The sequence below is a fragment of the Eptatretus burgeri genome, chromosome 11 (genome assembly GCF_056783735.1).
Source record: "Eptatretus burgeri isolate ZD-2024b chromosome 11, Ebu_testis_v1, whole genome shotgun sequence".
Taxonomy (NCBI): Eukaryota; Metazoa; Chordata; class Myxini; order Myxiniformes; family Myxinidae; genus Eptatretus; species Eptatretus burgeri.
The window spans coordinates 8,393,580-8,411,079 of record NC_140971.1 but is presented as its reverse complement, the minus strand read 5'-3'; the positions used below and the strand labels follow the sequence as shown (position 1 = coordinate 8,411,079).

At 37.7% G+C, this 17,500-nt stretch overlaps 2 protein-coding genes across 6 annotated transcripts in view; one reads left to right on the top strand and one right to left on the bottom strand.

The window, feature by feature from the left end:
* Positions 1-968, top strand: part of LOC147016448 (uncharacterized) — a 226,067-nt gene extending 225,099 nt beyond the window's left edge. For all 5 annotated transcript variants that reach the window (XM_085845107.1, XM_085845108.1, XM_085845109.1 and 2 more), the window contains one exon: positions 647-968. In XM_085845107.1, the coding sequence (XP_085701233.1) occupies positions 647-760 (114 nt within the window). In that variant the 3' untranslated portion in view covers positions 761-968. The remainder of the gene's footprint in view (positions 1-646) is intronic.
* Positions 1-17,500, bottom strand: part of LOC147016446 (uncharacterized) — an 85,575-nt gene that overhangs the window by 10,866 nt on the left and 57,209 nt on the right. The gene's annotated exons all lie outside the window — the stretch shown is intronic.

Below are 17,500 nucleotides of genomic sequence, written 5' to 3'. Positions count from 1 at the left end.
CTCCAGAACATCCTCTGTACCCTTTTGAGGGTGACCACCTTGTGCAGAACAGTATACCACACTTGAGAAGGAGAGAGCGAGAGGACAACAGCACTTTTCTCTCCACATATAAGAAATGATGTCATTGGTCAGATACCTGGAACATGTCTTTTGATAAAAAAAAAAAAAAAAAAAAAAAATCGGTCCTTTTGCTCTGTTCTCCACAAGGATTGGTTTTCGAACCCCTCGGTCTATTTCTATTGCCTCCTTCACCTCTCGACTTCAAAAGTGATCTGAACAGAGCGCACCGCTGTCAGACAAATCGAACCATCCCTTGTTGAGCAAAGGAATTCTGACCATTTCTGTGCTGTCAGTTCCCTTGAGAGGAGGAAGAGGGGGGGGGGGGTGGAGGTCATGTCGATTTTATCCATGTTTAACTTGTTCGTTTTTGAGGTCTTGAGATGATAGTCGTTTGAATTGCTGCTACACATCTTTACAAGCAAGCGTTTGCCACATCAGCCATGCTAACTTGACCATGATGATTCACTTCCTTCAGAGAATATAACTACAAATGGATAACAACCGGTCTTTAAATGTCTCTTTTGAGATTGCTGTGGTGACAAAATTTTTTAAAAAACTCGTCCACCTTTCCTCACCTGTATTTCAGCAACGACATGGAGAACAGAAGGTGGAACTTGAACTAATAACCCAACAACCTCAGAAGCTGCCACTCTTCCCACAGCTGTCGCTGAGCCTCGGGCCTGTGTGCTTCGCCGGTTAAGCTTCCCTTGCCATGCGTTTCAAGCGTCTGCAAGTTTCTCTTTATTTTTTTTTAATCCACTGATCGACATTGTGGGAATTCACTTGGACATTTGTAATGTACAGAATAAATGAGAAAGCGGTTGTATTGTCCATTTGTCTCTTCAGTTTGATTCCAATTTGTTTAACATGTAATAAACTTCCATTTGTCGATGCCCATTTGTACAAAACATCCATTTGTTTTGGTTTTTTATTACAATGGTACATAAGGGGAATGAAAAAGGACGTTCGGCCTATCCTTCTCAACCAGCCCTTCTGGCCCTCGAACTGTACACGTAGTTTTGGTGAAATGACGTCACGTTAACACGCACAAGCAAAACGACGTGGAAAGGTCACGTCGTTCTCAAATGTCTTTTTTGCCGAAGAGTTCATGCAACAATGGCATGAGGAATGAAATTGTATGCAGATGTATCCAAATTGAGAACCCTGCACAAGTCCACAGAATCAGGAAAAAATCAATTATTTTTTATGCCTTCGCTGGTATGTTTATGGGTTGGTTGCCCGTGCGTACGTCCGTCCATGATAAGTTTTCTGTTTTCTCTGCAACCACTTATCCGATTGACACTAATTTTTTACCACGGGTGCAACGACTCGTGTCGAATGTTTTAATGGTAACTATGATATATTATGTCATGTCTTGTGGCAACTATGTTGGAAAAGAGGAAAAACTTTGCACCTCCATCTCCAAAACCGCTCCATGGGAAAAATTTAAACTTCGCACATGTCAAGTACTCCCCTGTGGGAAATAAGTGATTTTTTTATGACGTCATGGTGCCTTCGTTATGACATCATAATTGCATATATCCAATCCTTTATCTGATCAGTGTGAAAAATTTTGAGGCTCATCTGCCGTTAAATTGTGTGGGGGATTTGGGGAATTGACGTTATCGGTTACGTGGCTCGGCAGCCATATTATTAAAACATAATGGCCTTCAAAAAACTTCTCCGAAACAGCTGAACAGATTTAGGCGAAACTTTACAGGTATGATCACCTATCCATGAAGAACAAAAGGTTCTTCAGCTACAATGTCATAGGTCACATGGTTTGGGAGCTATGATTTTTTTTTGAAGAATAAACGTTTTAAAAACCCCAGAACGGCTTGACAGGTCGAGAGGAAACTTCACCCACATGTTCCCCAAGCCTTGGGGATACCAGTGTGTTCATGAATAATTAAGAGGTCACATGGTCTGGCAGCCATATTAGATTCAATGAAAATCTTAAAATAATTATTTCTCTTGAACTGCTTCATCAATCAACCTGAAACTTCAGTGTTATGATTTTGTTGTCATGGAGAATATGCATTTTAAATTTCAATCTGTTCAGGTGCATGGTCTGGCAGCTGGAATTATTTACTATTTTGAATCAGAATTCAGGGATTTAAATCAAACTTGTTACAAGTACAGTATGAGTGGAGGATAAACGGGGCTTCTGAGGAATCCATGCAAATGAATGGGGAAAAGGGGGAAAACTCTGAATCAACCCTGGAAAAGCCCAAAACAGAAGACTGATTTCTCCCCCTCCCATACAAATGAATGGGGGAAACTCTGACTCGAGGCCCATCAGGTAAAAACAGGAGAATGATTTTATCCCCCTCCCATACAAGCTCATGTTAAATTGAGACTAATTTCCCTCCCATGCAAACTAATGTTAAATTGAGACTGATTCCCCCCCCCCCCTCTGACTCAAGGCCCATTGAGCACATGTTCAATTGAGACTTACTGATTTCCTTTTATACTTTTATTCCACTCAAAGAGTGATCCAACGAATATTTGTCCAAGTTCTTCTCGAGGTAATAAATTAATTTTCCGATTACATGCATCACATCGAGTATATTCACAAAGATTATTTGAGAACTTAGTTCTTGGTTTATATGTCTTTGTTGAGCAGAAATAAAATGATAAACTTCTCTCGATGCCCTTGTTTGACCACCTCCTGATCCACATATCATTTTGAGATTGTAGTAAATTGTTTTTCCATTGTTCAATTGATAAAGCCATCAAAGTTTTCAGTCCATTCAAGGATATTTATTTTTTCCTTTACATCCTCCAACTTGTTTGTAATTAAATTTATCCGTATTTTTTTTTTTGTATACCTTGGTCGAGGCTCGTATGAGAGCTAACACACAACTCACAGCAAGGAGGCATGAGACAAGAGGGGCGGGAGTGGAAGGGACAAAACAGTGGGGAACAGACACATTAGGTGAACTGTGGAAGGGAGAGGGATGGGGATGGGACGGGGAACATGGCGAAGAGAAGATGGACATTTCAGGGACTTTCAGGAAGGAAAGCAGGAGAAATGAAGGAAGTGGGCTTGGGTGGATTATCGGGGGTAGAAAAGATCGAGGATTTGGATGGGGGAAGATAAGAGGTGGTGGTGAACAGCTGTTTTGAAAGCCTGGAGGGAAGAATGGGAAAGAATAGAGTGAGGAAGTTTATTCCAAAGGCGGGAAAAAAGAGGAATGAAAGAGTGAAGATGAGCAGCGATTCGTGATTTTGGTAGTTTTACCAGAAGGGGGTTGTTGGCGGACCTTGAGCGCCCTGTGGAAATGTGGTGGGGACAAATCGCAGAGAGAGCAGGGGGGGCAAGGCTGGAGAGGAGTCGGTAGAAGACAGAAAGACCACCGACCAACCTGCGGTGATTGAGTGAGAGGCCCAAAGACTCAGCTTCATTGCGGGAGATGCCGATGATCTTAAATGCCCTGGTTTCGACAGCGTGAAGCCGAGAAAGGTGGGAGGCAGGAGCACCAGCCCAGAAGGGAGAGCAGTACTCCATCAGGCTACGGACAAAAGCTTTGTAAGTGGTCAGGAGCTCAAGAGGGCCGAGGAAGGACTTAGCACGACGGAAGATTCCCAGTCGGCGACTGGCTTTTGAGGCGAGGTTGGAAATGTGACTTTCCCAGGAAAGGTCATGGCAGATAGTGAGACCTAGAAGCTTGAAAGAAAAGACTTCTTCCAGAGGATTGTTGAGAAAGTGGATGGGGGGGTTTTGTAAATGGTCCTTTCGAAGATTTGTTTTATTTACTTTTACCCTGGTTATTTCTTCAATAAGACTTATTTGATATTTTTCACATTCTTTATGTTTCCCATTTACATGCCAAGGCTGATTACATCTCCATTCTTTGGCTTGGTTATTTCTTGGTTCTATCATTTATAAATCAGTAAAAGGACGCCCCTTAACACTTATACTGAAAACATAAGGGATACTCTTGATTCCATTCTCTAAAATATATATTTTATCATCAAAAGCTCCTAATGCTTTCTTATTTATCTCTTCTGTATATAATTGATGTTTATAACTTCTTATTGTATTCATTTTTCTGTACTCTTCCTTCTTTAAGGTTAAACAGTTGTAATAATGTTTAAAGTTTATTGTTTCCTTGATTATATTTTTCTTTATTCCCTTATGCTTCTTATCACACCTTTCAATGTTATTATTATCAATATACGTAAAAAAATAAGACTTTGATCTCAAACCCACAAATTCACTCATGACCTTTCCACCCAACTCATCCTTAAACTTACCAATAACCTTTTTATTCTTTAATGAAAACAACATACTATCAGACTTATAATTACTTGTATTATACATATCAATATTATCAATCAAATCCTCATATACATCACTTGTCTTAATTTCTCATATAAAACTATCTGTATCCATATATAACAATGACACATTATCCTTGTACTTTGATTTTAAATTATTACAGTAATAGTCATACATTAACGACTTTGACAAGTCAAGAATTGATGTTCCTATATAAATAGGTTTATCCATTTCAATACTCTCTTTTTTCAAATGAATAGCACAAAAGTTCTCTGAAAACACCTCCGCTCATTCAAAACTTGGTCTATTAATTAACTTTGAAGCCTGTTTCCAAATTGAAGAAAGTCTTATGTTAAGTCGATTCCTAACATTTTCCTTAGTCTTTCCAAATACAGCATTATGCATTAATTTATAAAAGTCATTCTCAAAATCTGTTTTTGCTTCTGCTCTCCTTTTTGTATTAAAATCAATATACTTCTTTAACCAATGACTTCGTTTAAATTTCAAAATTCGATGAATTTATCTCGCTCTCAACAAAGCAGATAAATATTGTCTCAAGTTCCTTTGATGTAAAACATAACTTTCTTTATCATTTAATGTTGTAAGTAGTTTTTCTGGAGATTTACCTTTTATATTAAATGACTGTTGGTAATCACTTAACCATTCTTTTCTTGGACTTTCTTTATCAGGGGCATAAGGTAGGTCTTTATGTTTGTTGTGAAGTTCTTCTGGATATTTTAAATTAACCTCAAAATAATATCCAACTTCAGCTTCATACAATTCTTTTTGAGAGGAGATAACAATGTCAAGTAAAACTTTTTCATGTTTTTCTTTAACCCATTTAAGTTTTCCATAAGGTAAAGATTGAGACATGGCCCACCCATACAAATTGTTAGCATCATAATACATCAGGTAAGAGTTGTCCTCATTCTTATTATAATCAGGAAGATGTTTGTTATTTGCTTTAGCATATCTCTTGGAACATACTTGAGATATGCCTCCTCTTTTAACCTTCTTTATCATTAAAAGCATATCTATATCACTGATTAATTCCAAATTTTGTTTTGTCATTTTTAACATAGAACTCCAAGACAAGCCCGGGGCTGTGTAATCCATCATAATTTTTATTATGACAGACTGTTGTAAAAGTTTCAAATGCATCAACCAATAGCAATAAATCAGTTTTAAGATACAAATCATGATATTCTCCAAGATTCTTAATATTAAACTTCTCCCAAACCTTTTTAGCTTGTGTATAATCTCTATCAGAAATATGAGTTTTACTTAACTTTCCATAGAAACTTTCCCTTGAAGGAAGTTGTGTTTCTTTAAACTTCTCAAATGAATCCATATAGTCATACGGATATATTCCCTTTTGTGATGAGATTAATCTCTTCTTGATTTGAGAAATGTGATTTAAGATTTGGGAAGTTTTTATATTTGATACTGAGTTAGATCATGGACTTGCCATAAACTTGTATGTGTCAAGAAATCCTATATGGGTTATGGGGATGTATGAATTGTTTTTGTGAATGAGATGTATTTTTGATCTGTGTTAGGAATGGCAGAAACATCTCCAGATGTCTTTGAAAGTTCATTTATAAATAGATGTGTGTCATATTGAGTGTTGTGAAGAAAGACACGAATTAAGTTTGGAGGCTTGTAATTAAGATTACAACAGGAATGAGCTGGAAATCTATATTTACCAGTGAGATGACAGTGATCCCTAACCTTGACCTCTCCCTCATTTTTCTCCTCACAAATATGATGGATACTGTTCTTTCTAAATTCCTTTCTCTCCCTTTCTTTCTTTCTAAATTCTCTCCCTTTGTTAATGACATTGGTTTATAGGTTTTCAGCACTATTTCTCTTAGTCTTATACAGTCTTTTTCTAATCGTCTTACAAACTCCTCTGAGGCATATTCTCCTCTATAAAGTTCGAACTTGTATTCATCACCAACAGATGATTTGATATTTATTTGTGTATGACTTCTTTGGATTTGGAGAAACAGTATCTATCTTTTCAAGGATACTTTCAAAATCAGCATATATCACAAACGGATGTTTTATAGATTTGGTAAAATCTTTGAATGATATGTTTGAACCTGCTTTTGGTAAATTGATTATGGTTGATTTATGATTACTACAATATTTTGAATGTTGATTTAATCGTTATTTTGTGTGAAAGGGGTTGAGATCTCTTACAAGGAGACGTTTTACATTTTCTCTTATATAGTTGTGATTTGGTTAATCTTGAGAAATTTTTGATGAAAGCATAATGTGATTTTTCCTTTGAAGTAAAGTGGAGAAGGTCAATGTGTGTTTCATCATTTTTATAGTTGTTTGAAATTTTTCATATCTGAACTTTGTATCTGTTAATCCATATACATTAGCAGATAGATTATTCATTTTCGCAAATTTTGGAATGTCTCTCAATGACATTGGAAACTTTAAATCTTTAACATTTAATGTATTCTCGTATTTCTTATAATGTTCAACCCTTTCAGGATTCCATTGTGGAGGATGTAAGTGAGCAAGAACAGACCATAGAAAACATTTATTATCTTTGTTTTGAATATTAACAACGGCTTTCTTAAGTTTTATCTCTTTTGGTAAATCAATATAAGAAGAAGCTTGAAGAGGATCTTATTTTCAGATGTGTATATCTAAAAATATTATTTTTGTAATAGTAAATCCACCATCTACGAGAGTGTTATCAACATCGTGTTCTTGTCTCTGGAGTTCATCGTAAACATCAGATCTTACAAAATCTTGAAATGATGAGATAAAGTGAGGGTTTGTCCTCATATAGGGAGTTGTTTCATCGTCTTGTCTTACCATTTTCAATTTTACCCCCATATAAAACTTAAAAGTTTTCATTTCACTTAATGTGTTTTTAATTATAGTTTCAATACTTTGTTTCACCATATCAACAGCTTCCATGATTGAAGATAGATGGTCCAGGGTCTTGAAAACGAAACGATCTTATTTTTATATTCCCTTTGAATGCCCCATCAGTGTTTTCAATGGAGAATTTAGCTTCCCTTTCTTCATTGTTCTCGTGTTTGCGTGATTGAAGGTGTTTATTATAAAAAAAAAAATTAAGAATATCATTATCACATCCATCACAATGTTTTGTTTCTTGGTCAAATGGAGATATTTGCCTGAAAAGATTGAATGTGTGTTTGTTGGTTTGAAGGATTTTTTTTTATAATATTTATATTTGTGATTACAAACATCACAGTGCATTGTATTCATATTTATATATCATAAAACTTTGCTTAAAATAAAATTTTCTTGATGAAAATTGTTTAATTTATAGGTGAATCTGTGCTTAAAACCATTTTATCCTCCAACTTTTTTCACTTAATAAATACAATGTATCCAGACACAAAAGACAAGTTTCAATCAAACTCTTCATTTGTAAAAGATACTGAGAAATATGTCAAGGATGTAAAATTGAACAAAGATAAATATAACAACTATTGGATAAAAACAATTATGGTGAATAATACGAGTTCTTCAATTTCCTTCAGTGGAAGGGCTTTTAGTACATCTGGAAGAACATGAATTAAAGTATCTCCAACAAAAGCTTCTCCTCTCCTTCTGGTAATATATTCAAAACTAGAAAAAGCAATGAAACAAGAAAAAGTATCAAAAAAAAAAACCTTATGGATGAAGCTTTAGAAAGAAAAGATAAGACCATCTGTAATATGCAAAGGAGAAATTTGTATTTTTTTTTTTCACCAACCCTAAAGATATAAATCTTGATGAAATAAAGGATGTTAATATATCAGGTGAAATGACATTTCGTTCAATAGCAGTTAAGGATCATTTTAAAATTACCTTTAATATAAAAAAATGTAGTAGTTGAATCTGTTGATGAAAAAAGGTATATAGATATCGATGGTAATGTTTTTTCTACTAATTAAATACGAGTCATTATTCAACTGAAGATTTTGAAGATTATGAGAGTTTGTGTTCAAACGACAGTTATAATACTGAGTTTGTGTTCAAACGATAGTAATGAAAGTACCGAAGATTAATTTAGTTTAAGTAAAGTTTTACTTTATAAATATGCTAGATTTTGAGCCTCTTGAATTCCCTGATTCTCCATATGACAAATTTGAGAATTGTCCTGCGTGTGATAAACAGGGATTAAACACAGTCAAAAGCCTATAAACAATGTATATTCTGTGATTATCTTCTAATTCATGATAATAAAAAGGAAAATAATTATTTAGGATTTACACCAAAAATGAATTACTTTACAAGATTGATTAGAGAACTGAATGTAAAGTATGAGGGTGATAACACACCTTTCCTTACAATGGAAGAAACGAACGTATAAAAGAAATGTTCAAAGGATTGTTGTTATATATTATTCAAGATTGTCATTTTCAGGGAAATATCAACACCAAGATATTGTATAAATAAAATAATGGATTATCTTGAAATTAAACCCGAACTTAGGATAAAATATAGAGTTTCGAAAAAAGCCAATAATAAATAAAACAAGCCGCGAGGCGGCGATGGGTCGCTGAGCATGGAAACTATAAGATATAGAGCAAAATGGATGTCATATAGCGGATAGGGAATCACCTTAAGATTATGCATATCAAATCTCATCCAGTTGCATCTTCTGATAACTACTCGGTATCCATTTGAATGAAAAGTACCGAAAATGCGGTTTGAAATCGGAAATCCCCAAAGTTCGAGAGGGTGCTGTGGGTGAACAAAGATCTAAATCGAAAATCCGGCTGGATAGTTTGTGCACAATGTATTCTTGACGATTAGTGTGAATTTTCATGACCATCCGACCATAACCCTCGGAGGAGTAGCATTTGGCGCGAAGGCACCTCCAGCTCTCGCATATTATCGATTTTTGCACTAATTGACCTTTGACCCCTCACCTAAGCGAAATCGGTCAATATGTCCTGAGGCAAAGTTGTAGTACTCATTGCGTACCATGAACCTGCAAAGTTTCATTCGTATCGATGCACTCACCTGGTCACGAGGGGCCTTCAATTTTTGCCAATTTTCACGCATACCCTAATTGTAGGGGGCGCTGCGGGTAAAGTATTCCATATATCACAAAAAAACGGAATATATTTGATGGAGCATCACCTGTAGATCATTTGTGCCTAAATTTCATTACCCTATGTAGGATAATGGCTTTCGGAATTGATTTCGCGTGAACGGTACCGATTTTGAAGGTTTTTCGGTTGTTGCTCGGGAACCAAAGCGTCCCGAGCAACCATCACAATTTCCAAAGCACGAGGTCATAAGATGTACCTACCACCCGAGTTTGGTCAAAATCCGCCCACATTTACTACGAATTCTGTTGATGACAAACGAACAAACAGACAGAATTACTGACAATAAGGGTCACCTATTTGGGCGACCCATAACCTGTTTTCCAAATACCTGTTTTTTTCCAAATAATAGATTATGATAATTTATTAATTTTCACAAAGTCGTGTTTTCAACCTGAGTATCAATGAATCTCACAATGTTTTAATGCTGGTCTTCATAAAGAAGATATAATAGGTTTATTTAAACTTCAAAACAAACGAAATGATAACAACATTGAAGATCTTCTTCTTCTTCTTCCTTCGGCTGCTCCCGTTAGGGGTCGCCACAGCGGATCAACCGTCTCCATTTCGCTCTATCCTCCACATCTTCCATTGACACGCCAACCACCCGCATGTCCACCCTCACCGCATCCATGAACCTCTTCTCCTCCTGCCTGGCGGCTCAATCTTCAGCATCCTTCTCCCGATATACTCTGCTTCCCTTCTGTTCACATGTCCAAACCATCTCAATCTCGCCTCTCTCACTTTGTCTCCAAACGGTCCTACCTGCACAGTCCCTCTAATATACTCATTCCTTATCCTATCCATCCTAGTCACTCCCAACGAGAATTGCAGCATCTTTAACTCTGCCACCTCCAGCTCCGCTTCCTGTCTTTTTGTTAGCGCCACCGCCTCCAAACCATACAACATAGCTAGTCTCACTCCCGTCTTATATACTTTCCCCTTAACTCTTGCAGCTACCCTTCTGTCACAAATCACTCCTGCAACTCTTCTCCACCCACTCCATCCTGCACTTGCTTTTACACTTCTCTCCCACACTCTCCGTAACCTTGGACAGTTGATCCCAAGTATTTAAACCCATCCACCTTCCCCACCTCAACTCCTTGCAACCACACCATACCACCACCCTCCCTCTTATTTACGCACATGTACTCCGTCTTACTCCTACTGACTAACATTCCCCTTCTCTCCAGTGCGTACCTCCACCTCTCAAGGCTCGCCTCAGCCTGCTTCCTACTCTCCCTACAGATCATGATGTCATCCGCGAACATCATAGTCCATGGAGACTCCAGTCTGATCTCGTCCGTCAACCTGTCCATCACCATTGCAAACAGGAAAGGGCTCAGAGTCGATCGTTGGTGCAATCCCACTTTTACCTTAAACCGGTCCGTCATTCCTACCGCACACCTCACCGCTGTCACACTGTTCTCATACATATCCTGCACAATCCTCACATACTTCTCCACCACTCCCCTCTTGGCACCCTATCATAAGCTTTCTTTAAATCCACAAACACACAATGTAACTCCTTCTGGCCTTCCCTATACTTCTCCATCAACATTCTCAAAGCAAACATCGCATCAGTGGTGCTCTTTCCTGGCATAAACCCATATTGCTGCTCACAAATCGTCACCTCTCTTCTCAACCTCGCTTCCACTACTCTTTCCCACAACTTCATGGTGTGGCTTAACAACTTTATCCCTCTAATTTCCACAGCTCTGCACATCACCCTTGTTCTTGAAAATCGGAACCAGTACACTTAATCTCCACTCCTCCGGCATCCTCTCACTTTCCAAGATTTTATTAAACAATCTGGTTAACAACCCCACTGCCATCTCTCCTAAGCACTTCCATGCCTCCACTGGTATGTCATCTGGGCCAACCACCTTTCCACTTTTCATCCTCTTCATAGCAGTCCTCACTTCATCCTTACTGATCCACCCCACTTCCTGATTCACTCTCTCTTATTTTCTTCATTCATCAGCTCCTCAAAGTACTCCATCCACCTTCTCAACACACTCTCCTCGCTCGTCCGCCCATTCCCATTTGCGTCCTTTTTCACCCTTACCTGCAGCACATCCTTCTCAGCTCGGTCCCTCTGTCTTGCCAATCAGTATAAATCCTTTTCCCCTCCTTTTGTATCCAACTTCTCATACAGCTCGTCATATGCCTTTTTCTTAGCCTTTGCCACCTCTCTCTTTGCCTTTCGCCGCCACTCCTTGTACTCCTGCCTACTTTCTTCGTCTCTCTGACTATCCCACTTCTTTTTCGCCAACCCCTTCTTCCTTATACTTTCCTGTACTTCCTTGTTCCACCACCAAGTCTGCTTATCTTCTTTCCCAGCTATCTACCTCACCACTTCTGCTGTAGTTGCCCAGTCATCCCACCCATCTTTACCACCATCCAACACCTGTCTCGCCTCCTCCCTAAATTCCACGCAACAGTCTTCCTCCTTCAGCTTCCACCATCTGGTCCTTAGTTCAGCACTTACTCTCTTCCTCAACCTCACCTCCAAAATCATCCAACAGACCACCAATTGATGCTGTCGAGCTACACTCTCCCCTGCCACCACCGTACAGTCTCTAATCTCTTTCAGGTTGCATCTCCTGCTTAAGATGTAATCCACCTGTGTGCACTTTCCTCCACTCTTGTATGTCACCCTGTGTTCCTCCTCCTTGAAATACATATTTACCACTGCCATTTCCATTCTTTTTGCAAACTCTACCACCATTTGCCCTTCCACATTTCTCTTGTTGAGACCGTACCTACCCATCACCTCCTCATCCTCTTTATGCCCTTGCCCAACATGCCCATTGAAATCTGCTCCAATCACCACTCTTTCATCCTTGGATACACTCTCCACCACTTCATCTAACTCACCCCAGAAATCTTCTTTATATTCCATCTCACACCCCATATGCAGTGCATGTGCACTGATGACATTCATCATCACTCCTTCAATTTCCAACTTCACACTCATCACTTGGTCAGACACTGTCCTCACCTCCAATACCCTCTTGACATAATCTTCCTTCAGGATTACCCCGACACCATTTCTCCTCCCATCCACACCATGGTAGAACAGTTTGAAACCACCTCCAATGCTCCTCGCCTTACTCCCTATCCACTTGGTCTCTTGTACACACAGTATGTCCACCTTTCTTCTCTCCATCATATCAGCCAACTCTCGCCCTTTGGCAGTCATCGTCCCAACATTCAGTTCCAACTCTCACCTCCACACTTCTACCCTTCCCCCCTCTCCCACTGCCTCCGGACTCGCCTTCCCCGTCTCCTTCTCCTCCTTCGCCCAGCAGTAGCACAATTTCCACTGGAACCCTGCTGACCACCGGTAACAGGTGGCGGTCGTTGGTAACCCGGACCTTGACCGATCCGGTATGGAAATTCGTTTTGTTGTCCGCATAATGATTTGGCACAGGTTTTTACACCGGATGCCCTTCCTGACGCAACCCTGGTCGCCTCTTACGACATACAGGGATAGGGTACACCTATTCTAGGCGGGGCATACACCGGGCCCAGTACACTGGTACTCATTTCGCCGAACTCGGAATACATACATATATATATATACATATCTTCTTCTTCTTCTTTCGGCTGCTCCCATTAGGGGTCGCCACAGCGGATCATCCGTATGATCTGCATAGTGATTTGGCACATGTTTTACGCCGGATGCCCTTCCTGACGCAACCCTGGTCGCCTCTTACGACACAGGGATATGGTACACCTATTTTAACCGGGGTATACACCGGCCCAGTATACTGGATCGCTGACCTCGGAAGGATGAGAGGCTGAGTCGACCCCCTGGTGTATTAATTCAGTGGCCCAACGGGGCTTGAACTCAGGACCTTTTGGATCCCAAGCCGCTGCCCTAACCACTGCGCCAACACCAGGCTATTATGAAGCACACGACTAAAAAATATAAATATATTGTTGTGAAACAAGATGAAATATTAAGGGATATATTTTTTATTTCAAAAACAATTTCAGATATAAATGACAACTATTATTATAAATTTTTGGGGTAAATCTGCTTCTGGAAAAAAAACTTTCATAAATCAAGGTTCTTGTATACACCCTGTGATACGCATTGTATCTACAACTACTAGAGCAATAAGACCTGGAGAAGTGGAAGATAAAGATTATGACTATATTTCAGTGGAGGAACATAATTATGCAATTGAGGAATGAAGGTCAAATATTTGAGGAGGTTTCTCTTGGTTCAACAAAATATTCACATTGTAAGAGTGAGTTTAAGAAACTAAAATCTGGTAGTCTTGAGATATTAGAAACTAATCCAGAAGGAATGAGACAAATTATTAAACATCTGAGTGAGGTTAAGATTTTATCATTCGGTTTTGATGTTGATGAAGAAACTCAACGCAAACGTATGAAAAGCAGAGATACAAGTATTAGTGAAGAAGAAATTACAACTCGTGTTAATGTTAATAAAGAATTTGATAAAATATTTAAAGAAAAGGATTTATTTGAACACATCTACTTTAATGATGAAGAAAAGGAAAATTTCCCTGTTGATCTTTGAAATTCATTAAATGATATTTTCCAATAAATAAATGGATGCGAAAGAAAGAGCAAGAAGATTTAAGGAGCATCAACAGTTGGTTTCAAAAGTTGGCATAAAGAAGAAACGCAGACAGAAACTAATGGGTGAAGAAGCATTTGAAAGAAAAGAGAAATTTTTTAAACCACTTTTAAAAACTTCCCAAGAAAAAATTGTCGGTTTCCACAGTTCCCACATTAGAATATACTCCTAAAAAACTTAAAATGTTAAAAGATTTCAGCCAAATGATGGAGGAAGAATGAGAGCATATAGGAGAATTAGAATATGATGATGAAGGATTATTTCAACAACTGGAAGAGAGTAATCAACCCCCTGATTATGTTGTGAATGCTCTTCAAAACAATGAATATATTCAGCAGATTCAAAAACCAAAGCAGAACTTATTCCAACAGAACAACCAGCAATATTTCATCTTGTTCAAGAAAAGGTATTGATATTTAATGATGAATTAAAGTTCTTGAGTTCTGCTTTGGTTTTTGAATCTGCTGAATATATTCATCCCATCGATATCTCTATACTTTTTATCTCCAACTTCGTTGGCTGGCGGGGGATAATAACAAATATGTTCCTGATTATTATCCCCCGCCAACCAACGAAGTTGGCGGGGGATATAGAAATGGGTTCCGTCCGTCCGTCACATTTTGTTTCTGGAGCTTAACTCCAAATCCCCTAAAGATATATTTACAAAATTTGGTACACATATCTAGCAAGTGGTGAACTGGTGCCTTTTGATATTTTCTAATTGATAGGTCACATGGTTTGGCAGCCATGCTGGATTCAAGAAAAATATTAAATAATGTTTTCTCTGGAATCACATAACCTAACAAAGCGAAAATTTGCAACTATCATCTTCCATCATTTCTGCATACATAGTAAAAATTATGACATCACAAGTCACATGGTTTGGTGGCCATCTTAGATAGAAAAACACACCTCATCCGATTAACACGAAACTTCACACACGTATTCCACTGGAGGATTGGAGGAAGAATGTAAATTTATTATGTCATTGGTCACATGGTTCGTCAGCCATCTTGGATTGAAAATTAATAAATTTTAAAAATCTTCTTCTCCAGAACGGCTGGACAGATTGAGGCAAAATTTCACATACACTTTCCCCAGGACATCCTTTCAGAAGTTTGTTAATTTCTAATTGATAGGTCACATGGTTTGGCGGCCATATTGAATTTACCCTAAAACCTTCAAACATCTTCTCCAGAACTTCTGGTCAGATCAAGGGGAAACTTCACATACATATTGCACACGATTAGAGAATACAAGTTTGTTAATCCTCATTTACTATGGCGGGGGATATCAAAGACTGTCTTCAACGGATGCTAGTTATAATAAGAATGAGGACAACTCTTACCTGATGTATTATGATGCTAACAATTTGTATGGGTGGGTTATGTCTCAATCTTTACCTTATGGAAAACTTAAATGGGTTAAAGAAAAACATTATGAAAAAGTTTTACTTGACATTGTTATCTCCTTTCAAAAAGAATTGGATGAAGCTGAAGTTGGACATTATTTTGAGGTTGATTTAAAATATCCAGAAGAACTTCACAACAAACATAAAGACCTACCTTATGCCCCTGATAAAGAAAGTCCGAGAAAAGAATGGTTAAGTGATTACCTACAGTCATTTCATATAAAAGGTAAATCTCCAGAAAAACAACTGACAACATTAAATGACAAAGAAAGTTATGTTTTACATCAAAGGAACTTGAGACAATATTTATCTGCTGGGTTGAGAGTGAGAAAAATTCATCGAATTTTGAAATTTAAACAAACTCATTGGTTAAAGAAATATATTGATTTTAATACAAAAAGGAGAACAGAAGCAAAAACAGATTTTGAGAAGGACTTTTATAAATTAATGAATAATGCTGTATTTGGAGAGACGATGGAAAATGTTAGGAATTGACAAAACATAAGACTTTCTACATCTTGGAAACAGGCTTCAAAGTTAATTAATAGACCAAGTTTTGAACGAGCGGAGATGTTTTCAGAGAACTTTTGTGCTATTCATTTGAAAAAATAGAGTATTGAAATGGATAAACCTATTTATATAGGAACATCAATTCTTGACTTGTCAAAGTCGTTAATGTATGACTATTACTATAATAATTTATAATCAAAGTATAAGGATAATGTGTCATTGTTATATATGGACACATAGTTTTATATTAGAAATTAAGACAAGTGATGTATGTGAGGATACGATTGATAATATTGATATGTATGATACAAGTAATTGTAAGTCTGATCGTACGTTGTTTTCATTAAAGAATAAAAAGGTTATTGGTAAGTTTAAGGATGAGTTGGGTGGAAAGGTCATGAGTGAATTTGTGGTTTGAGATCAAAGTCTTATGCTTTTACGTATATTGATAATAATAACATTGAAAGGTGTGATAAGAAGCAAAAGGGAATAAAGAAAAATATAATCAAGGAAACAATAAACTTTAAACATTATTACAACTGTTTAACCTTTCAAGAAGGAAGAGAACAGAAAAATGAATACAATAAGAAGTTATAAACATCAATTATGTACAGAAGAGATAAATAAGAAAGGATTAGGAGCTTTTGATGATAAAAGATACAAGTCTGAAGACAACGATGGTTCACGAGCGGTATTTGACAATGTAGATTGTTTCAGAAGTCAAGGATGAGACAATGTGATAACGTTTGACCAAGTTATAAAAATGATCAACATGATGTTATTAGCTGCAAAATGTCGAAAACCCGGTTTCGTTCAACAACTTTAAAAATTTGACCTTTGCATAACCTTTAAAAGTCACAAAACAATGTTGGGGACATTAAAATAAGGAAACAGGATACGTGCGAAAGCTTATTGGAGTTCGTTCATCGAAGAAGGTCGAAAACCCGGTTTGATTCCCACAACTTTGAAAATTTGACCTTTGTGAACTTTAAAGGTCAAGGATTATGACCTTTGGTGCAAAACTTCCCCTGGAACATTCCAGGAACAATATAACGTCATATAGGCTATATGGCATTTTGCACTCCTCGGATTATATTATCTATACTTTGATGAAATCAGCGTTAAAACATACTTGAAGGGGGCGCCACGGGCAATACAAGGTGTTCGAGATGGAGAAAAATGGTTTCAAGACTTTAGGTGGGGAATGACCTCAACATTATGCATAAAAAAATATTGTCATCCTTGCTCTCAAAGTTTGGGCAGTCATATGATTTTTATGTCAAAATTCGAAATTTTCTAAGTACGTGACCTTGTGACCTTGACCTTGGGACAAAAATGAAAAATCGAGCTCCGTGGGGCTATGCAGGTGCCATTGGGCTAACCGAATACCAAAACCCCTGCTAGATTCGACAAACCCTGGAGAAGATGCAAATTGAAATTGGCTACCCCCTAAAAACATAATTCGCAATTTTCTAAGTTCATGACCTTGTGACGAAAATGAAAAATCGAGCTCCGTGGGG